This window comes from Parasteatoda tepidariorum, chromosome 6 (assembly GCF_982258835.1).
Source record: "Parasteatoda tepidariorum strain Cologne lab strain chromosome 6, Ptep-v5.0, whole genome shotgun sequence".
NCBI classification, from domain to species: Eukaryota; Metazoa; Arthropoda; class Arachnida; order Araneae; family Theridiidae; genus Parasteatoda; species Parasteatoda tepidariorum.
In genome coordinates, this window is record NC_141760.1 from 114426271 (window position 1) to 114451162 (window position 24892).

The 24892-nt window shown below is 27.6% G+C and overlaps 1 protein-coding gene across 2 annotated transcripts; it reads left to right on the forward strand.

Moving 5' to 3' along the window:
• The first annotated feature begins 1125 nt into the window (after positions 1-1125).
• On the forward strand, positions 1126-24551 carry LOC107444898 (tyrosine-protein phosphatase non-receptor type 14-like). 2 transcript variants are annotated; one of them, XM_087166496.1, is made up of 7 exons: positions 1126-1359; positions 3487-3685; positions 6939-7001; positions 9785-9932; positions 17215-17367; positions 20305-20393; positions 20472-24551. In XM_087166496.1, the coding sequence occupies exons 5-7, from the start codon at positions 17284-17286 to the stop codon at positions 20515-20517; spliced, it is 219 nt and encodes a 72-aa protein (XP_087022622.1). In that variant the 5' UTR covers positions 1126-1359; positions 3487-3685; positions 6939-7001; positions 9785-9932; positions 17215-17283; the 3' UTR covers positions 20518-24551. The 2 variants fall into 2 exon arrangements, 1 of the variants encoding a protein (XP_087022622.1); XR_015434835.1 differs by lacking the exons at positions 17215-17367; positions 20305-20393; positions 20472-24551 and adding an exon at positions 14556-14712.
• Positions 24552-24892: the final 341 nt, after the last annotated feature.

The window sequence follows — 24892 nt, forward strand, 5'->3', positions numbered from 1 at the left end:
GGAAGTTACGGGGTGTGATGTTTGCGTGACTCCTGATGTGACTTCTGTCCCTTTTTCAGCCATTATTCGCTCTTTAACAAACAAAAATATTTCTTTTCGCATATAGAAGACTTTATTCGCTTTAAAATATTGAAAAGAAGCTATAAAAATAATATAAATTAAAATAAATAAATAAATAAAAATTATCTGAAATTTATCCGTTTATTAGCTATTATTCGCTATTTCCCAAAGAAAAATAGTTTTTTTGTATTTACAGAACACTTGATTCACGTTAAAATATCAAAAAATATATTAAAAAAAATAATATATTAAACTGGAAAAAATTTGTATGTCGACCGTCGCAGTGTTTCGAACCCATGGCCCCCAGGACAACAAATCTTCCTTGCCACACAACTTTACCAACTGCATTCGAATGCAGTGAAAATTTTGAACAGGATCCTGTTAACAATTTTTAAGTGTCTATAGTTTTCTAAATTTTTTGTAATAATTATACATATTTGTGAATTTTTTTTGTATTAATGTTCTAGACAAGTCCTGGAGTGACTCTTCAAAGGTATTTCCCTCTTTAATGAAAAGATAAATTACAATTTATAGGTAATATATTTTTATTGTTAAAAAATGAAAAGTAATAATTTATGTCATTCTCTTTAATCTTCTATCTTCTGTAGTCTTTAGGACAGCGTAGCCTCGCTACTATACTTATTTTGAAAGGGCTGTCAAAAAGCACGTGAATCTAAGATCTTGTTGTTGTTACTTTACGTCGCACTAGAGCTGCACAATGGGCTATTGGCGACGGTCTGGGAAACATCCCGGAGGATGATCCGAAGACATGCCATCACAATTTTCCATCACAATCAGTGTCTTGGAAACTATCTAATCCCCTCTCCTCAAGGTCCAAACTGTGATGGCTAGTCTGAAAAACTTTTAATACATATTTTCTCTGTCTTTTTTAGTACTCAAGGGTTTTGTTTTAGCCTTTCCCGCTAAAAGATTTCATTTACCAGGTTTTGCTTCAAATTTCTGTCTCCCATTCGCGAATTTTTCTTAAACAGTGAGAATGTCCCTTGAGGTTAAACAACAGGTGAGCTAGATGTTTTAGTTCAGGTTGTTTATATGATTTTGATTAAAGAACTCATGTAACAGAAATAGAAAGTCAAAAACTTCGTAATCAAAACAAATTTGGCAGAAAATTTAATTGTTTTTTTTTTATAAGGTTCGAGAAATGAGATTTAAAATTTTCTATTTTTAAAAGACTATGAAGAATGGACCTCATTTTGAAATCCTTCGTCTCTTGGGAATTCCTTTTAAGAACATTAAGCAGTATGCTTTTGATGAAGCTATATGCTTGGTTACTCGTTGGTTAGTTTTATTTCCACCCACTAAATTTTTAAATTAGTCATGGAACTAATTTAATCATTTAGTGGTGTACCATGCTTGTTGTATTTTTTACTACAAATCGTACTTTGATATCGTATATAGTATACTAATTATTAATAATGAAATTGTGAAGTATGAATAGTACTCAAACCAACTCTTAAATTCGATGTTATAAAGGTTTTATAATTTTGCATAAAACTTTAACAATACAAGTGTAGTTATTTAAAAAAAGAAATGTAAGAAAATTAAACTTTCTGTTATTGTATTAAATTGTAATTTATTTAAATTCAAATATGTTATGTAGGAACGGATTGCTAAACAATTCTATTTGGCCATTTTTAGTTTCACACATTTCATTCAATTTGTTTTGGTTTTATTCTTTTTTTCAATAAATTTTTTCCAGTAAATATTCCTAACTAATATAAAACCAAGATTTCTTGACAATCGAGAATAAAAAATTGTTTACTATATTTTCCCTTTTTCTCAAGAATGACCCTCTTTCATATTGCCCTTTGGTTTTTGAGCTCACATTGTGTGTTGAAAGTTTTTTGCTTTCTTAAATTCTTTTACCCTTTAGAGTTGAAACCATTACTTTTGTCACACCTTGTATGCTACTAACAGCGATGTAATTGATTAAATTGTTCTCAGTGAAAAATTCTGGAAAATAAAAGTTTATTCAGCTAACTTTATTTTGGTTGTAAGAGACAATTTTTTGATTTTTTAAGTTTTGTTTGCAAAGTTAAATAATTGAAGTTTTTTATTTTTGTGAAATATGACTAATTTATATTTATGTATATAATATAGCAATAATACTTTCTTCTTAGATGATGCTGCTTAAATTAATTAAACATAGTTTGTTTATTTTTTTAAAAATTTCAGATTTTCAGTTACAAATCATTTATCACTCAAAAGTTATTCCAATAATTTACTTCATTGAAAGTAAACATAAAATGTATACTTTTCTTGTAGCCGTTATTTTAAAAATTTAAACAATGGTGCATCAAACTTTGAGTTTTTGTTTGATATCTCAACTTTATCAAATAAATGCAGAAAAAAATGAATAAAACTAGGTGGCAAATTTTATTTATGTGTAACCATAATTTATGTTAAATATTTTAAATTTTAATTTAAGGATCTTTTGTCATTTTTTTTTCAAAAGCAAATTGCTCGCTTATTTTTATTTGCTCACTCCCAATGATATATTATCCATGTTGCTTGATGAAATGAGAGGGAATGTTGTTTATAGGTCATAGAATTTTGTTAAACTATCTGTTAACTTTTGAAAGGAAGCATAATATTTAATTATAAGAAATAAAGACTTTGAAGTTATATAAATTTTATAAAGAAAAAGTGAAATTCTAAAAACAAATAAATTATCCACTCTTTTCAATGATTTTTTTTTAACTTTAAAATATGTTTTATAAAATAATTTTTTGATAATCAGATTTACAACATCGAATTACTGTGTTTTATAGAATCAACCTCTCTTTTTTAGTAATTTATAAAATAGCACCCTCCTGCGTTTTTCACATTTTGTAATAATTATGAAGCAACAATACTGTGAATTCTGTTTTTTAGTTAATTACTTAAATCAGGTTGGAAGATAAGACAAAATAATGATAAGTGGATAGTCGAAACCCTTTGAATGTAGTAATCATTAATAAAGAAAGGACAGTAGAAGAAAGTGAATTTTTATTTCTGTCTAAAAATAACCTTTTAAAGAACATTTTCTTTTCTTCTGTTTTTTATTGTGGTTTTTCTCTTTGAGATAAAGGATACAAAAAAAAAATTAATAAAACATTATGCTAGAAAACTGAGATAAAAACACATATATTGATAGTTATGATGTAATAAATATGTGTTCAGTTATATATTTAGATTATTTTATGAGTGAATAAACCCTTGATGCTTATTACAGTGTAGGAAATTTTAAATGTTGACTTACTGACCTCTTGGTCGACACTCTAACTAAATGTATCATTAAGAATTAATCTTCTCTATTATGGGATTAAATAAAAATTATATGATTATAGTCATTACATGTTTATAGTCGCTGTTAACTTTCCACTGCAATAAAGTTTCTCATTCAAACTTTTTATTCTTTCACAGGAATGGAGACCAGGTGAATGTATACCAGAATTGTTTTCCGATCCTATGATTTTTAATTCTATTCACTCAGACTTAGTAAATGATCTTGGCATTCCATGGTGGTGTGATAGTCCAGAAGATTTTGTGGCAAAGCATAGAAATGTTTTAGAAAGTATCTGAGCCACTTCATCACTGGATGGATTTAACTTTTGGTTGTAAAGTATGTATTCTTAATATTTCTCTTTTAAACAAATGGATTTATGTTTTTTGTATGTTGAAAATTGTATTCATTTTCTGTACTGTGATTTTTAAGTAGCTTTTAGACTTATCATTATTCATATTAGGGATGTAACAAATATTCGGCCACTATTCGGTATTCGGCCCTTTTGCCGAATAATGAAGTTAAAACCTGCTTGATCAGGGTCCCTTACTAAGGGCTATTTTGGGGCTATCTCATTCTGAATTATGGGGTACAGCAAGCAATATGAGGGGCTTGTAAGTAGAAGTGAAGAATATTTATATTTTAATGTAAATGACTTAACATCCTGAATTAAAGAAAATCAATCTGTTAAATGATTTTAAAAAATTGACATATAAGTTTTTAGTTTTCTGGGTTTTAATAATTTTTCTGGCCGAAAAAAAATAATTAAATAATATATTTAACAGTAGTAATGATTATTTTAAATAAAGTACATAAATTACAGGTATAATTAGTTAAAATATGCTATTATTAATTATTTAGATTTGTGAAAGCCTTTTTTGAGTGTTAAAAATAGATATTGAGATTAAAATTAAGAATATGAATAATCAGGTAATTTTCCATACAAATATTATTATTTTTCTGTTCTTACAGTTTCAAACTGACATTGTTTTAGTAATGTTGTAATACCAAAAAATTGTAGTTAGGCAAAGAAAAAAAAAAACATACGATAAAATTTTAAGTTCAGAAGGCGAAAGTTGATTCACATTATTTAATGAATTGATTTAAAGATTTTAAGTTATGAAAAAGCAATTTAAGTTTGGGTGTGATTTTAAAATTCATTTAAGTTATAGAACTGCCAAAGTCTGAAATTGCATGGGCTTTATTTAAAAAGTGTAATTTTTTTTATAAAAAACGTAGGTACTTAACAGTACACTTTCTTGATTGTAGCAGAAAAAAGAAGATACTCTTTTTGTTAAAATAATAACATTTTGAGGATCGGCACCTGAAAGCAATAAATCTGACCGCGTTATTTTTATTTTATTTTTTATATCTTACTAATTATTTAGGAAAACTATGTGTGAAATAAGATGAAATTTGCATAACAAAATTCTTATTTTTCATACCTGACATATATCATGATATTTTGTAACTAAGATTAAACATAGGAAGAAAATGATTTTCAGATGTGAAAAAAAAAATATAATTGGGAATTAAGTCTAGTAATTCTTGTACTTGACATTTTTTGTAAATTTTATATCTATTTTTAATTCTTTTTTTAGTATGGATTAGAAATGTTGTGTAAAGCAAAGAGCATCTTTATAATTAATTATTCATTTGTATTTAAATCTTATTTTGAAAGAAAAAAAACTTGTTTCTTATAATTTTTGCAAAATTTTCAAAATGTTTGTTTCTTTTTTAACAGAAGAATATTTAATTCTTGGTAGTACTGTTAGTTTTAAAATTTCCCTTTCTGTTGTTTATTTAGAAAATTACTAGACTTTAAAAGTTAAATCAACACTTCCTTTGCAAAATACTTGAATGAAAACTACAAAGTTTGTGAAATTTTGTTGCTAAGGCTCTTTTGAGTAGTTTTAATCATCTAGGCTATGACATCTAGTTTTATATATTTAAACTAGTACTTCCTTTTGTTAAAAAGTTTTTAGAGCATGTTTTTAAATGTATTAAAAATCATTATAAAATAAGTATTAAAAAATATGAAAGATAAAGTTCTCTTAAACATATTCATTAAATAACTTTTTAAAGAGTGAACACAAAATTATATAACAGTCATCTTTAATAAATTTTATTTTAAATTTTAATTTCATGCATAAAAACTTCAGTTTTATAATTTTGTTTACCAATGATGAATTAAAAATGGTAGACTTTTGACATCTAAATTCTAAAATAACATTGATTTATGAATTAATAAATACAGAAAATTTAATAGGAAATAAGGACAGAAAATTTCCTTATAATATAGGGTACTACTGAGAGTTCAAATAAAGCTTATTTCTTTCTCTTATTTATTTTTAAAATTTTGAAATGGAAAAATTAGGAGAATAGTTTTTTTTTTTCTTTTCAAAATGATATAAAATTATTCACGTACACTATATTTGAAGAATGATTTCAAAATTTGAACAAAAGAAGCTTAAAGGTACAATTTTATGTCTGGTGAAATTCAATTTTATTTAGGGAGATAAAAAGAAGGATGTTAATTAAAATTTTGATGCAATTAAGATAAAAACATTTTGTTTTTTAAAAAATACTGAAATTTTGTATATGTTCTAAAGTTATTCATGTATAAAAACCAAACAAAGATATTGTAAAACAATATATTTGTAGTTATTAGTGTAGTAAAACACTTTTTAAAAACTATTCAGAGCTATTTTTTTTAAATTATGCAAAAAAGCCTCCTTAATATATGCAGTTCCAAGGCTCCTGAAAGTGGCCCTTTTGTCAAGCTAAAAAAGTATAATCATGAATTTTAGTGCTTTATCTTGAATTAACATTCAATATCTGGACAATAAGAAATTTAATTGTTTTTGGCCTTCAGGTTCATCTGCTGTCAAAGCAAAGTATGTCTGCTTACCATTAGTTGATCAGCATACAACAGTTCAAAGTTATGGAATGGTTCAGTTATTTACACATCCTCATAAGTTGATCAAATCTTTATTTTTGAGAACTCCTTGAATTTTAAAGGTGTTCAATTTGTTAAGTTTTATTATAATTAGATTTCAGCAAAAGAAACTTTCATTCAATAAGATATAAAATTTGAAAATATTAAGTGTTAAGTTTCACTGAACTGGGGCTCGATCTCCTGTGACATCTTAAACCTCACCCAGCTTCAGATCGATGGGTACCAGCTTGTTTGAGAAGTAAAGGTGGCCTGTGCACAGTGCTGACCACATTGCCGCAATTATGTCGTTGATCTCAAAAATTAAAAATTAAACCATGTTTATTACATTTAAAAGTGCTATTAATTGATGAAAAAGAATTGTAAAGACTTCGAATAACAATTTAAAAAAATAACATGTTTTCTGATATTTCTTTACGTCTAGAATATTGCAATATAAATTTTTTTCAGGCACTGTTATCTTAGAACCACTGGATATTGTTATCTGCAGTGTTATTTACCTTAATTAAATCCGTGAAATGAAAATAATTAAAAATTTTCTGGTGGAAACTTTACAAAAATACTTTCTGAACGGTGGTGTGAATGTTAGTTTTAAAATATTGACATCTGATTGTATACCAAAATAAAATGTTACAGGTGTCTGACTCAAAAGAGAGTGGTGATGAGGAAGGACAAGTCCAGCTTTTTTAAAACATTTAGGTAATATGAATAAATATTTTAATTTAAAATAATACATTTTTAAATTGTTATTCTTTAATTAATTAATTAACTTGTATTATAATTATATTGATTGAAATTATGTAAAATGTTGCTTAAGACAATTTCAAAGAATAATTTTATAAGAAGCATTTTTGTCTTGAGAATAAATATGTTGAATTGCTCTGAGCATGTTGAATTTTTATCGATTTCAATAACAAAGAAAATGAAAATATTTTTTTTAAAAGTATTTTTGCTATTTTTGTTTTTAAAAGTATTTTTGCTATTTTTGTTTTTAAAAGTATTTTTGCTATTTTTGTTTTTAAAAGTATTTTTTGTATTAGTTTTCTTGAAATTATTTATCAAATACAGTGTGCTTATATGTGTTAAAAACTAATGCGAAAAAATAAGCAAAACATCCTGAATTACTTTAGATGTAATGGTTGGATTTTTACATACTAAAACTTAATCCTTTCCCAATGGGAGAAGATCAAATCTGCTGGTATTTGAAATCCTATGGAGATGCAATGCTATCCTGTGCCTAAAATTACAGTTTTTAAAACATTCCAAAACACTGTCACAAATAAGGGATGGTCGGGAGTTAACAAGAAAGTGCATGACAGTGTGTCGGCCGGAAAATGAGCGTTTCATTCCTGCTTGTGTATGTGACAGTCTGCTCCAAACTGTTCAAAGAAGTGACTTCAGATATCTTAATTAATTAATGCATATGATTTTTTAGTTACAAAACCAGACCACACATACTTTCTCTGAATAAACTTACCTTTTTTTGGCAAATTTTTTCCTTGCGCTCAAAATAATGGGGGTAGTTGTAATCTTGGGATAATGGTCAGGAAAGTGGTTAAAATTTTGGACCCTTTAATGTTAATTTTACTTTTTGCTTAGTTTGGAATGTTTTGAGAATTTCTTAAGTGAATGGAAAACTTTTTGCACACAATTATGGAATTGGTTTATCCAGAGCAGATTTCTTGCAAAAGATAATTTTCATCCTTATTAATTGTTTTTTATTATTTTATTTAATAATAGTTGAAAACATTTTGAATGGTAAGGTGTACAAATTTTTTTTATTTCTTTAAGACTGTAATTGTATTTAGAAACATACAAACTTTGAACAAAATCAGTTGAATAGTTCCTGAGAAATGGACTTTTAAAGAAGTCTTTTATTTGAAATTCGAATTTCTACCGAAATATTTGACCAATTTCATTTAAATTTGGTATTTTATCATGAATTACATTTTTTAAAATGATGTAAAAATTTGTATATCTTATATATCTTACAATGTTTATCTTATATTTCTGTATCCTATATACCTTACACTTCAAAATTTTTCAACTCTTATTAAATAAAATAATAAAGAAAGACAAATAATTATTAAAAATAATTTTTTGCCTGAAGTTATCTTTGGAAGTTATGTTCAGTGGATCGATAATTGAGTACCAAGCATGCTTGGGAAATAAACACTGGAGGTTCTGACCATTCAACCGGAACATCTGCTCTTGCACCTCAAAGCCCAAAGGTCAAGAAAACTGAGATGGGCACTGTAGGCCTTGGCCCTCTATGGGCTGTTGCGCCTCTGAGTTTATCTTTGGATAAACAAATTTATTACTGTGTGCAAAAATCTTTCAATTCGCTTTGAAAAATTCACGAGATATAGCAAAATATGCAAAAAGAAGAAATAACATTGGACAGCTCTCCTAACTTGGACCATGCTCCAAACATTGGACTGTTCTCGTGGCAAAACTGTTGGGACCATATTTTCTAGATAGTGGCTTCTCCCTATATCCTGAAGGTCAGAATCCAAATCAATTGAAAAAAAAAGAGTGTTTTTATTCAGAGGAGGTACATTTTTGTATTTGTGTCTGGTTTCATATCCTAAATTGTCATCTGCACTAACTAATTAGCATAATAGAGATCATCCCCTCGAACTATTAGGATTTAGTCGTAGTGATGAAAATATGATCATTAGATAAGATATTCAGGGTATTTCATTTATTTCTTATGCACTGCACATAGCTTTTTCATAAATGCAATTTAAATGAAACAGCAATAGCATATTAATTAAGGACCAGCATTTATGCATAGTTAAAGCAGAATTACTATTAAGGCTTGTCCCATGGGAATCCTAAACTAAATTTAATTCAATGGAATAGGGTCAGAAAGATAATTGTGCAACAGAAAATATTGAGCAAAAGGTTAAAACTGCAGCTTATTGACCTATTACTACTCAATTCAATCTTAATAGATACTCTAAGTAGGAATTTTATAATGCAGTATATTCCCTAAATAAAATTTGAGAAATTTTTTTAATTAAACTTTCTTCTTTTAAATAGTTTTAACAATTAAAGAGGAAAATAAAACAAGCTGCATTTGTTTATCTAGAAATTTATAAAAAAATTTAAAAAAAAAACTAAAATTTATAATATAAAATTTTTTAAGAGTTATCGTATCCGAAATCCTTATCTTATTTAAAATTGATTTTTCTTTTAAGCAATACTTTTTTTTTTAAAAATGTAAGTACTATTTATAAAACCTTTCATTATCTTTCTAGGTTAAAATTGGCAGTTATGCTATGAAACAGACATTTTTATGAGGTCATTAAGTTGAAAATCCATTCTTGTTTAACCAAACTGGTATAAAAGCAAAATGCTTTGGCTTCTTTTTATGTTAAGATTTGAAAGGAAAAAAAAAACTAATATCAGAACATGTTCTTTAAAGACAAAAATATTTTTGTTTGCAATTGACTTATATATTTATTTTTCTTATTTAGGTCAAAATGTTCATCTGCTTGCTCAAAATCCAGACCGGAAAACCAAATTATTGTCTTACCCAAGGATCCATTATCTTCCCGTCTTTAAGCTCTGCATGCTTTTCAATCTTGGTTTGATGGAGAATATCATCATTTTAATGAATTTAAGGTCAGTCTTTTAGTACCGATTCAAACACTAAAGAAGATTTATAATACACTTTATAAATTAAACAGTTCATTATTATTCTAACCTGAAAAAATTTGCCTTTTCATGTTTTTATGCTTCCCTTAATTGGCTCGTAAAGCAGGTATGTCACTAGGAAAGGTGACTTAACATGCATTCCCCAAAAATGTTTGGTTATCGCTTAAGCTCATTTTGGATCTGATGATAACTTTCAAATTAATGTAATTTCTTCTTCTTTATTGACACTACAGCCCAGGGTGAACCTTATCCTGTTGCACAATATTTTGCCAATCAGCTCTGTCCCTGACCTTGATCTTCCAGTAGGAGATCTTGACTGGTTTTAAATCATCCATCTTTTCTTTGGTCTGTCTCTTGGCCTAATGTAATGAAATTTAAACAATGTAATTTTATTGTATGAGAATATAATCTCTGTTATTCTGCTATACAGTTTTCCATCCAGGCATAAGTATTGTCATGAATGAAGATATTTATTTAACAAAAGATTATTCTCTATATTTATTAAGCAGGTTATTAATTAGTTGGTTAAAATGAATTATTTAGTTTGTCTTCTTAATGTGCCTTAAAAATTTAAGGAGTTGTCCAGCTTTTGCAACCAGGTTCTTAATCTTCACCCTCTTTTTTTCACTGTTCTTTAGTGCTGAATGTTGTTTTATTCCATTTTTTATTTCATGCTATTGATTAAAAGATATTTTATATAGTATGGTGATTGAGTTATGAATATTAAGTTTCTTGCAAAATACTCAGTTGCAAGGAAGTTTTTCCGTTTTCTTCCTCTATAGCACTCACATTACTTGCATAAATCTCCAATGGCTGTTCCAGTCTTGATTTAACTTCTAATATAAAAGCACCCTGCCAAAATTTATCAAACCATTTTGCACAGTTTGTAGTGTAGGATCACTGTCTAAATAAACAGTCAAAATTGTTCTCGTGTGTAGTTATATTACTCACAAATTTCTGAAATTCATAGAACATGTCGTAAATTAACCTTTTTATTGTCCATTTTTTTTTAACATCAATATTCAATCCTGTAGATGCAAAACACACTTTATCTTTCCAGTACTGGCAACACAACAGCCAAACAAAGAAGTATCCACATCACCTAATAAAATATACTCTAGCGCCATCTCTGAGCACTGGACAAAAACTTTTTAGATGACCTCACACACATACTCATTATATTATATATGAGTGTATATATATCTATATTTGAGCATATATATGTATATATATATATATTTATATATATATATATATATATATATATATATATATATATATATATATATATATATATATATATATATATATATATATATATATATATATATAATACAGACCTTCTAACTACTATTTTTTTTGCAAAACTATGCTAAAGAGTAGAGGCAATTAACAATTAAAAACTATAGCTTCCAAAAAAAAAAATTGGTAATTTTGCTAACATCTCGAAAGCCTCACCATGAGAGTGTCTGAACAAAGTGTCATCCCATATGAACTTTTGAATCATTTACGTGTAGTGGTTTGGAAAATAACTTTCAAATCAAATTTATGAAACAAATAATCATACATTAAACTTAGCTAGGATCGCCATCACTGGTGGCACAGCAGCCCTTCTTTAGTCCCCTTTTTTAGAGTATTTTTCCATTCCACTCTTTTGCAGGCAGCTGTTCTCCAGTTCCTTACTTTAATTACAGAAAAGTCTTGTTCTAAACGCTTGTCTATTGTTGTTATTATTATCTGTGTCTTGACCTTTTATTATATTCAGAGGCACAGAAAAATTTCAAGGCAGTTCTGTTTGAGTTCATCCTTACCATCTCCTTCTGTTTCGTCTGTTTAATTTTATCATATCATTTTCATATAACTTGTATAATTCCTAGTTGTATCTTTCTCTTCAGACACCAAAAGTAGTTCTGAGGATTCTTTGTTCAAATATCAAAAGAGCATTTTCAGCTTTTCTTGGGAGGGTCCATATTTTGGAAGCATGTGTTAAAATTGGTTTTATAAGTGTTATGTAAAGTGGTACTTTAGTTTTATTTTAATAAAGCGGGATTTTAAGAGTCTTTAATTAAGAGTAATTAAATAGCTGCTAAAATGCTCTTTTTTATTTCCACCTGAACTTATATTTTGATAAATTAATTTCTGATTCTAAATCGGTGAATAGTATACAGATTCAAATTTATGGGTTCCAATTTCAAAAATATCATTAGAATTACTGTCTTTACCACAATACTTGTGATTTGTTTTATATTCATTGATTATCAAATTCATTTTCTTAGCGACAGATTCCAGTGCTATGAAGGATTTCCTAAGTACTTTTGCAGATCTTGCAATGCAGTCAATATCTTCTGCATATGCCAAAACATATATTGTTCTACTAAAAATATTATCCCTTACATCAAATAAACTGCACTTAATAATGTCATGCAAGTGAAAACTTAGCCAACACTAAAGTTTTCCCTATGTATTGAGTTTTAACAGTCTCATAAATGCTGTTCATATAATCTTAACATTTAGATCGTTTTTAATGCCTGCAGATTTCTGTGTCTATTAACCAGAAATTCTACTGCCATTTTTAAAATATTAAAGTGTTTTCGTTTTGAGAAGAAAAACAGTAACTTGTGAATCTAAACTAAAATGAGGATATGTTACAGTTTGGGAAAAAAGCCTTAAACATTACATTTGATGTTAAGCATCTCATCAGTGTGTCATCCATTCTTACATCTATTCTCAACAGGGATAAATTTGAAAAATAACACTTGTTTAAAGTGCTTCAGTTTTTATATTGTGAAAAAAAAATTTGGAAGGAAGATTATTCTCTATAATATAATGTCATATGATGGATTTATTCAGTGATCATTTGCTCATATTGCTTATACACTTTTATTCCCTTATGCAACAAAAACACATTTCTTTGATTCCACTGCCTTGTATCCCTTTGATTGCAATTTGATCAGTACTTGTTTTTACCATGCAGCTGTAGTATTGACTCTCTATTGAAGTTAAAGGGTTATTATCCATCAATAAAGCATATGCTTTTCAGTCAGCCAAATATATGTTATATTCTTTCACTGCCAATAAAAAAATTCATATACATTTTTTGCAACTATGAGTTGTTGGAGGAGAATTAACTGCTAGTGTTTTTAATTTGTGTTTGCTCACTGAGTTTTGGTTGTATTTAATTATTTATGTCTGTAAGCATCTTAAATATTACTTGAACTCTTTAAATATTTTATAGTATTAACCACACTATTAATAAAAATGTTTTTAAAGTAGAAGTAAATGATTATTTTAATTTAGAATGATCTTGTTATTACAGTTTGGGAAAAAAGCCTTAAACATTACATTTGATGTTAAGCATCTTATCATAGATTGTTTTAATGAATCACATCATATTATTGAAGAAAATTTAAGGGCCGAACGAGAAATCAAAAAAATCTTAATGTATCTACAATGAAAATGAATAAAAAATTTACCCATTAACCAGCTTCTCTGTTTACAAATTAATATTCAAATATCTCTGAATATTTATATGTTAGCTTGTAAAAAGAATACTCTGAATACATGTAAATAAAAATTTAGCAATTATGAGAAATTGTGTTATCTAGTTTTATTTATGCATGCAAGATTATTTTCAATAATTTTATTTATATATACGACATATATCAGGGTCACTTTCCCCTTGTTTTGAATACTACAGTGTGTTGAAAAAAAATTGACAATAGACATGATTATAAATTTTACAGTAAAAATTCTATTTAGAAATACATAATTCATGCTTCGAGGTTCACAATGCTAAGTAGGTAGTTAGTAAGATCTAAAGCCATGGATAGTGAAACTTATAAAGTTGTGATCAGAGAAACAGTTTTTTTTTTGGAGGGTGGGGGGCAGAGACGTGGACCGTAGACCTCAAAACATGAGAAGATGTTAGTTACCAGGGACAGAAAAATCTGAATTTAGTTTTGGTCCAGCCAAAGTCAGTGATGTGTGGGAAAACTATTTAAAATAAAAAGATTCCTTTGCTTGAGGCACTTTGAGAGAATGGATTACGCCCAATGCACAAAAAAGATCTTTAGTGGTCAATGCCAAGGTAAAAAAAATGGGAAAGATGAATGGATAAATGAGGTTGAAATAAACCCCCAAGAAATTTAAAAATGTTGGCATTAGGCAGAATACTTTGCTGTTAAACTGTTTAGGAAGTCGTGGCCCAACATGAACTGCCGTACCAAAGATTAAGTGCAACTATTTGTCTATATTTTAAACACGGGTGCTGATAATCTAACATTTTCCTCTAAAATGCTTTTTATCCCTATTTCACATACTTTTTCAAATATGTACTAAACTAATAGCATTGAGTTTAATTGTATCATAAATATTGGAGTATAATTTCTTACTGACCTCTAAATGTGTCTTGAACATAATAGTATAAAAACTTGAAGAGTTGGTATATACATTTTAAATTATGCACAAAATCATGTGTTATGTGTACTAAATTTGCATGGAATAAATTGTTTATGTCATTAATGCTTGGTGATAAATTATAATTGATAGAAATTATTTATTCAATAAATTTATATGTATTTTCTTTTGTAGGACTATTCTCAAATCAATTATGTTTCTGTAAATTATTTACAAGGCAAAGATATGGTAGTTGCCTGATTAGTGAAATCGCTCTATCAACTCATTGCAAAGTTTTACCTCAAAACTCTTCTTTCAAAACATGTTATCATGACTTACTTAAACTATTACGAATATATAGACAAGAAATACCAAAGTATTAACTAGTTTTACATTAAATAGGTTCTGTTTATTTTCCTTATAATGTCTGAGATTCCACTTCATATGTTGCTATTAGAATTGGTAATGAACCTAGTATGTGCTCACAACACACTTCCCAAAATTTAAATAAGTTTTAGTGTGCTTATGTCTAAAAAAAGCTCTAATTTTTTATGAGTACTTAAGTATTTTGAAATTTTCATACCCTTTGACAAATTCTTTTTTAATATTCTTATTAGACATGATCAAATTTTTGTAATTTTTTACCCATTTCTAAACATCTATTTTCACCTATAATTAACGATTATTTTCACCTGTAATTATTAAAATACAATTTTTTGCATGCAGAACTGTCAGTGGGTTAAATGATAAAAAGTTAATGAAACTTTTTTTCATCTTGTCAAAAAAAAAAAACATTATGCATTGTATATATGCACAATGTTATTATTCATTGTTGTTATATATATATATATATATATATATATATATATATATATATATATATAAAGCATGCAAAAATTAGAGAACGATAAAAAAAGAAAATTAATAAAAAAAATTTGAAAAAAGGGGGGATAAAATTATAAAGATATAATCTTTTCATCAGCTCACACGATTATATCCTCAAAAAGGAGTGCTTTCTAATATTGTATCAATATAGCCAAAGAAAAATATATCAATGCAATAGTGTGAGGAGCACTCAAAAAAAAAAAAAAAAAATACAACAAATAAAATAGAACATATTAAGTAAAAATATCAGGTAAAAACAGGAAATAAAGTATAAAGTAAAAACAGAATAAAACATAAAACGAAATCTTTAAAGCGAGTAGCAAATTCAAATGAAGTTATATAAACAGGAAATTTTTCAAGAATGATTTAAAATATTTTTGTAACAAGATTGTCAGATTACAAAATATGAAAACAGAAACACAAATTGAAGTAAAAGCGTAAATAGAAGAGTTTTATTTTTATAGTGCGTTCTTACTGCAGTACTAAAGTTCGTGTGATTTGTTACTTACCAAGGATGAGCCCTAAAAAGGATGTGCGCAAGGTAATAGTATCGGGGCTAAGATTTTTCCGCTTTTTTTACCTTTGTCTCTCGAATGACAGAACATCTGTCATCAGCACAAATTAAGAAAATTTAGCATTAAACTATACTTATTTATACCTGACTTGCGAATATAATGAAAACTTTCGGACTAGCTACAATTTATGTTTATTGCCTGCATATTAATTTCTCTATTGTTGTTTGCTGAACAGTATAACACTCTTTTTGTTTTAAGTTTTCTGGTCTATTGAAATTAATGTGTTTCTGAGATTAATTCACAAAAAATACGCATTTCAGCATGAGCTATAGCATTTGTAGAAACTTAAACAGGGAGCATAATTATCATGGTGTTTCTAATATTTAAAAATCAAAATTTGATATTTATTCAATATTCTAATATTTATCCTATAATTTGGTATGTACCTGATGTTTTTAATTTAAAAGTTAACTTTAGAGTTGAAGGGGGCATAAGATTCTTCTAATTTTTGAATTTTAAAAGTTGAAACTTAGCTGCTAAACTTTATTATTCTTTTATTCTCTTATATCTTGATTAATATATAAAGCTTAACACCCCATAGCTTTATATATTTAGCTTGGTTGGGCTGTCAATGTACTATGTAGTTAAGAAGAAGAAGAAAAAAAAAACTTTAAATAAATATGTCAGTAATTTAAATGTTTACTTTTTATGAAAAATAGTTTGACCCACCTTTTTATTTATTATTTCATGATTCAAATTGATAGGTATTTTCAGACTTTTTTTCCTTTTCTACTCTCATGCAAATAATAAATAATATTTTTAAACATGGTATCGAAAAATATTATCAAACATGGCATAAACATTAAAACATGAAAATGATATTTTTCAACTTGTTCGTTATTTTGGGGGTATTCTTGTAAAGTGTAAAGTTTTGAACCAAGAAAATTGGATTTGTACAATATTACTTTAAGACCTATCTTCACACATTTGATATGAATGTGTTAAGGTAGCATTTATAATAAATTCTACCTTCTATATTTAATTCCACGCTTACCAAGTCTCCTGTTTTTTTTAATGAAGACTCCTGTATTTATGAATATATCCTGTTTACCTGTGTATTCTCAAATGTCTCTGTATTTGTGGATAAAAATTTGGCTATGAAATATCTGCTAATGGCAAAAATACTTCTCTAATTCCTCAATAGATACTGCAGTGTGTTAAGTATTAATGGTTTTAAGTATCTTAAAAAAATCTACTTAAGATTTATATACATATTTTTTATTTTGCAAAATGTTAGTGCTTATATTATTTCCAATTTTGACTTTCATGATTTTGTATGATCTATCAAAACTTTACTGCTCTAGTAGCTCAAATAATGTCACTAGTAAAACCTCCGTTATTTTATTTCTCCAATGTTGGCATGTATGTAATTCTGCCTTCTATTATTGTTGCAGCAAATTGCAGGCATCAAAGAGAATGCCGTTTTAGAGCGAGTCATTCTGAGCCACAGAAGTCTCCAAGGAATGCCTCAGCAACGTGCAGAAGTGTATTACATCATGGAAGCCCAGCAGCTCAATGGTTATGACTTAGAGTGTTTTCCTGCCAAAGTAAATCAATTCTTTTCAGTTTTGTTTTATAACATCTGGTTCTGGCCACTTTTTTAGTTATCATGTTATTGGATCAAAATATTACTAATGATAGCTCGAGTTCCTATTATCCTGAAGACTCTGGTAGTTGCAGAATTTTTATTCTTTGCAGTATTTTCTCAATTTAGATTAATAATTTTGTTTAGAAACAACATAGAGAAGGTACAGACCCAACAGCTTTATTATTTTAAAAAAGCTATATAAAATTTAATCTGGTGATGCTGCAGTAACTGCTGCCAGGACCAAGTGTAAATCTCAAATGATCACTGTACCCTTCTAACTAAGAATTAACTACTAAAATTAGATAATAGAAAAAAACTATATAATAAGCTGAAGATAGCTGTCTTTCTAACTAATATTTCTAAAAATACAGTAGTAATATCCTTAAATTTTCATGACATCATTAATTTGAGGTGTCAAAACACTTCTGGACCAATTTTTCACCACTTTTTTTAAAAATACATTTTACCTTAACTGCACTATCTTCATAACAAAGGCAGTTTAAAGATTTATTTAAATATGTAGCAATTCATTTATTGTTGTTGCTCTCCTAGCCCACTAAGCCACTGGGGTTGTGATTGTTATTGTTTTCCAGTGGTGCCAATTATGGCCATGTATTCTACTTCTGCCACACCCATACGTCACACCCATTTAAAAGGCAGACCCACTCATTCATCCACTGATCATAATTTTAACCTGAACCAGAGAAAGATCATTCTCTAATCCAGTACCCCCAGAGGTATAATTTGTTATGGGAACATGGAGGACTTTGTGGATGTACAGACCTGCACGCCTTTCCACGTGGGTTATTTATGTGTATAGAGATGACGTCCTTGATGTTTGTGTGCACCGTTATGCTGTTGCAATAGTTGATGATTTCGTGCTGCAGGACAATAACGCAATGCTGCATGGGAGCCCTATGTAAATTATTACCTTCAGAACCAAACAATTGGAGAGGCCAGCACAATCACCGAACTTGAATCCTATCAAGCATGTTTGGGATGCTTAAGAAAGATGTGTTGGTGCTCTCAATTCTCCTCATTGTACCCTTATCACTGTTGCAAGAACAATGGTCTGCAAGCTTCCGATATAACGGATAGCCCACTTAATTGAAAGCATCACATATGGCTCATACTTTTCTATTCAAAACTAACTCATCTGATTTATTAATTTTAAACATATGCTAATTTCTGTAACACCATAATTCTCTGGCCAACAATTTTAATATTATTTTATACTTTATTATGTGCCCTATGATGCTAACCGGTTTTATTAAATTTTATACTTAACTTTTTAAGCTATGGTAATTTTCAAGATTTTTAAAATGATAACATTTAAGTTGTTACCGACTCCTAGAAGTCCAAAATATTTTTTTCTGCATCACTGTTTTTAAAAAATTTGTTTACCTCCGAGAGACAAGGTGGGTTTATGCTGCTGGTTTGAGCTCACTACTGAAAAAGGGTTTCAGACTCTTCCGAGCTTGAACTCATGATAAAATTTTCATAAACCCTTTTGCTGCTTTTAAACAAACTGTTGGTGCAATTATCAAGTATAAATTTTTTTTTAACTAATTGTGATAATAAGATTTAAGTCACTAATTTCCTTGTTTATATATCAAAGGGTAAGTGACAAGATCACATAAAATTGGCTTTTATCCTATGTATATATTGAGCTGAAAGTAATCCTGTATATCTCGAGCTCGGGTGAGTTTGGAATGAAATTCTATGGGATGACTTGAATCTCTAAGACTAAGAATCTCTAAGCCAAACTTATCTCTAGTACCCCTGCTGTAAAGTTGTTTTGCCAACACTGCTAACCATTCATTTTTAAAAAATGAGATTTTCTCTCGTGTGCTCCAAAAAATATTTTTATCAAAGAAAAAGATACTATAACAGATCTGCCAACTTTCAGGTTTTTTTTTTTTTTTTTTTGCAAAACTCGATCAACGTGAGTATTTTCTTAGGGTTTTTTTAAGAGTGATTCCTGCTTAGTATAACTTGAGAGTAACTTCATTTGTTTATTTTTTAAGTCCCTAGTTTTTTGTTGATAATTTTTCGATATGAGTGGAAGTTTTTAGGAAAAGACATAACTCCTTTCTTGATCTTTTAGAAACTCGGTTATGTGCAGACATTTCAAATTTTTCTCATTTTTAGTAGAATATTTACAAAATGGAATTAAGTCAGTGTGCAGGAAAAGTAATGACTGCAGTTTGTTGGTGATATTCACCTTACCTGACAATGATGTGACTGTAGGAAAAAATTCTGCCCTGCTACAAAAATCCAGAATTTTTAAAACAAACTGGAGAATTTATTGATCAGGAAAAGAGAGTTTCAGGATTTGTAAATTTTTAATAAATGCTAAATCAGTCACACAATTTATTTTCAAACAAAAGATTAATTTATTATTTTGTAATATTTAGAGGTAAAAAAAAGTTACTGAAATATACTTTCAAAGCTTAATTAGAAATATGTGTGAATTTAGTATTTTTGTTTATCTTTTCTTATTGTTTTGCTAACATCTGTGGTCATAAGAAGCCTCTGGCATTTTTGAGGTTGATTATTCTGCTTTTATCGCTTTATCTTTACTTCTTAAATAGTTTTATTTTAAATTATGTAAACTTATTGTGTTATTATTGACTTTAAAAAAAATAAATAAAATATAAACTTCATGTTAATTTTTTGATTTTTAAAAAAATTAAAACTTCACTTTAGCAATGGCCAATTAATAGGGATTTGTTTTTTAAAAAAAGAGAACATTAGAGAATTGAGATATTGAAACAAACTTATCTACACACATACAATGAATTAATCAACAACAACAAGCCAGTATGGTTGTACAATATATATTTTTTTGGGACAATCATTATCTTCATGATTTGTTTATTTCTTTTTTTTTAAGGATCATGCTGATAATTCTATTATCATTGGGGTATTGTTCATAGGCATTTATCTATGGTACCTTAACATCCAACCATCGATTTATTTTTCGTAAGTCCTTATAATTAAAACACATTTGCTTTGTATACTTTATACATGTAATTTATGTTTATTTTCATTTTATCTCAGGATTCCTACTTTTGTTGGGTATAATGATGCCTGTAACACTAATTGAATACTGAGTAGGTTAAAACACAAGCATCTTTATTGACGGTGATAGGAGAACTCAACTTAACTTTGATTCACAAACTGGGAGTTTACTTATTAGGTGTTGCCGAAACATAACGAGGAATACTAATGTTCCGAATGTCACATGACATATCCCCTTTTTTTAAAAAAATTAAATGTTAAAAGTAAAGTACAAACATTATTAAAAAATGAATTCAATTAAAAATATGTTAAAGAATCAAGTTGATAATGAAAGGCATGTAAAAGAGTTGTGGGGATGATAATTAACGACAATATCAACCTTCATGTATGAAAAGGTACCCTTACATGTAATCAAGTTAACATGTCTTTTGTACTAGTGAATTGGAATTATATTTTTGTAGTGGTAGGCACACTATATTACTCCCCCACCAAATTCGATGCATGGATACCACTAGATTCATTGATGATTCACACATTCATTGATGATTTGTGAGAAGTCTGGAGAACTTTTTTTTCTTTTCCTCTAGTCGTGGACACTTACCTAGGTTTGCAAAACCCTTTCCCATATAGTCCGCTTCTGGCTACCAGTCCAGCTACATAAATTACATACATAGATAATTTTTACCATAAAATTTAGGATACAACATTTTGCATTTGCACATGACAAAGGTGTGTATCACATTTGTTTAAAAAGAAAAAAGAAACAATAAATGAAGTAAAAAGAACAATAAATGAAGTAAACAGAACAATAAATGAAGTAAAAAGAACAATAAATGAAACAAATTTTGTTCTATACATAAAATAATTGAAAAAGAGAAATAAAAGGAAAAGAAAAAGTGTACATGATCGAAATGTATCATTCAGTTCACAGCCGTAGTCACTCCTGTGTTGTCATTAGCAGCCGAATGTATACAGGCTGACATTGTGGGATTGAAACTGGGTAGCAACAGTGCAAGTAGTGACTTTTTTCCCCTTTATATTTCAATATTATTTTTTAAAAGAAAAGTCAGGTTGAAGTGAAATTGTAATTTTTTAAAATTAATATTTTAATGTAAAAAATGTTCTAATATGTTTTAAGAGTAAATATTATTTGAGAATACTGATAAACAGGGTTTGTTGATTTAAATCGGCTTGATTTAAATCACGATTTAAATCATGATTTAAATCAAAAGATTTTTTTTTTTAAAAATCATCGATTTAAATCAACTAATTTTTTTAAATGTATATATTGATTTTAAAAGTTAAAAAACAGTGTTTTAAATTATTGATACTTTTATTATTTTTTTTTCTTAGTTTTAAAATTTATTTGAAATAAATTGCTGCATTAATTTTAGTTAATGACTTTCTTTAGTTACTTTCTTTCTTGGTGTGTGTTAATGAAAGTACAGATTAAAGTAAACATTTAATGCTGTTGTACTATAGACTTGCATAGCTGTAGAAAGTAATTAATAAACATGAATTTTTTTCAAAAAATAATGCAAATAATGTCATTTAAAATTCTACCTTTTGAATGAAAAAGCGTGGAATTACAATTTACATTATATTTTATTGGTGAAAAAAGTATATTTCTGAAGCTTGAGGTTATATTAAAAAGAAATTACCCTAATATGCCAAAAAAAGAAGAAAAAAACTAATGAATTCATATATTTTTTTCCTGATATAGTGTCATTCTTCCTTTTCAAACTCTTTCAAAGTTTATTTGAAGCAGTAGGATTATTAACTGGTATTTTTTTCTCATAATATGTTTACTGTATCTTTGATATTATCTGATTTTCTATAAAGAAATTCTGTGGGAAAAAAATTCAAATGAGTACATGGATTTTTAAAAATATTTTTTTAGCTAACTTATCTATTTCAATATAGAATTAAAAATGAATATTTTAATATAAAAATATATAGATTAAATATTTATTTATTTTTTGATGAATGACTACATTTATACACACAATCTATTACATTTATTTTGTCATTTTAAAAATCAAGAGAAAAAAAAAAGAAATCACAATTTTAAATTAAAATATGGTTTGCTAATTGAGACTTTGTTTTAGTAGTTAAAGTACAGGGGTCTGTTCAAGCCAAATTCACTACCGTTTAGCAGTACCTTCACAAATTCAACTTTAGGAAAAATGGTAGAATAATTTCACAAAATACTTTTTTCTTAAAATTTTATTTTTGTGTTTCGTAAGAAACAATAAATTCATATTTTTACCATATTTGTGTTGATTTTTTAATATAATTTTTAATTTTCACAAATTATGTCTAAATTTTAACAAAATAGGTACCTATCAGAAAAACCCATACAGATCCCTGAAGTATTCTTTAAATGCAATATTTCATGTAGTCTTTAAATTTCAATCATGCATTTGTTCAAAATGGTTGCTTTGCATTCAAAGCTATGTATTACTATGAAAAATTATTTTAGTAAGTTAGAGCTTTTAAAATATTGTTATTATATAGTTTTAACATTAATTTAATTTTGATTAAGCATTTATTAAGTTTTTTTAATCATTAATAAGTTCTTACAGTGTATTTGAGTAAAACTAAAAAAAATCTGATTTAAATAAAAAAAATCCGATTGAAATCAAAAAAATCACGAGCCCTGCTGATATATAACTTGCAGATTTGATTAACCCTTTATATCCTGACGACATTCATGCATTTGGTTCCACTTAACATTAAATAAAATAATATTTCCATAATCCAACAGATTTTCGTGATCTTTTTATTTAAATAGTTTTCGTATCTAACTACAAAAACACACTAAAAGTTTAATCTAATCATGATAATTAAAAATATGTTTCACAAGTTTCCTGAAAATATAATTTGGGATATAAAGTGCTATTACGCAATTCCACTTTAATATATAAGTGTTTATCCTATTCAATCTATGATACTTATGACTGAGTAGCATATTATTACTAATTGAAACTGCAATGTTAAAAGTTTTGTTGGAATGGGAAATGGCGGGTCAAGAATTTTATTGTAAAAAGTCAGGAAAAACCTGCAAAAGTCAGGATATTGTTTTCTCAAAATAGTGTAGGAACCCTGCAATGGCAAAAAAGAATAAAAAATAAATTTATATCTGATACATGAAAGACACAGGTTAATCCAAATAAAGTGGTGTCGTTTGAAGTGCACACGTTTTATCGCTGGGCTTAATGATAAACGTGAAGAACTAGATATAGATGTTTACTACGTGGTTTATGCAATTTTCTTCTATTTGAATCTAATTACTATCTGAGGAAAAAATAACTCTCTCACTAAAACTGCTTTTGATTTGCAGGTTGCTGAGATTTTTTTCTATAATACTGAAATTTTAAACTGAAAACTTGTTTAAGTATAACTAGGAACAGTAAAAGCACAAAAAAGTTTTATAATTGAATAAAAATTAATAATTTAAATGTCATTCAAAATAATTAAATTAGTTCTTTTATATTAAAAATGGGGTTAATATTAAAGATATATTCTGCTAATGATTTTTACTAACAAAGAAATTAAAATAGTCTTTAATTTCTTACTTCCTGTTATCAAGCATCTTGCAAAGTGTCTTCTCTTCACCCCTAACAAATTTACCAATATAATTTTCTCTCCCCCCCCCCTTTCTCAAAAAACCCTTCTCTTAACTCCATTTAAAAAAGCCATTTTAAAAAAATACTTTGATAACTTTTCCATATATCCTGAATTTGGTTATTGATGAAGCTTCTTTTTTCTAAACCCTAATAAATTTCATAATATAATTACCCCCCCCCCCCAAAGGACTGGGGAGGGAGATTTTTAAAAACTAATTTTGCAAATAAAAAGTAATAACTTTTCCTTACTGTCTGAAATAGATCATCTTGTAAAGATTTTTCTACATATATTTTTATATTATATTATGTGTACATATATTTTTATTTTAGTTAATATATATTATGACAAAATAAAATAATTTCAATTTTTAAATCTTTTTTCATTTGTGTCACTTTAAACATAAGCATATTAAGCAAAGAAGACTGTTAGACAAGGATGGAAATAGATTCATGCAAAATGAAAAAAAAAAAAAAAACAATAAAAAAAATAGGAAATCGTACTCACCTTATTTTGCAGATTAAAAATTTAATGAATCATTTCATTTCAGAAGAAAATTCAACTTAAATTAAACCTATCTTGAAAAATAATGAAAAAAGTAAATATTGGTTAAGACAAATGTTCCATGTGCAAGAAAGAAGAAATTTTCTCAACTGTTGTCTGTAAACCAGTTATTCACACAAAGAGCAATAAACCTAGCAATCCTATCAAAAATTCTTTATCATTGGATAAACAGGAGGAAAATTGCTAACAGGACAGGTTCTACCAGGGAAAGAGGAATGTTATCATGAGGAAATTACATATTTTGAATTACAGAATTTTTTTTTGAAACT

Coding starts and splice junctions, on each gene's coding strand:
- LOC107444898 (XM_087166496.1), top strand. CDS start 17,284: ATGCCTCAGCAACGTGCAGAAGTGTATTACATCATGGAAGCCCAGCAG. Junction 17,368..20,304: donor TAGAGTGTTTTCCTGCCAAA/GTAAATCAATTC, acceptor TTTTTTTTTAAG/GATCATGCTGATAATTCTAT. Junction 20,394..20,471: donor CAACCATCGATTTATTTTTC/GTAAGTCCTTAT, acceptor ATTTTATCTCAG/GATTCCTACTTTTGTTGGGT.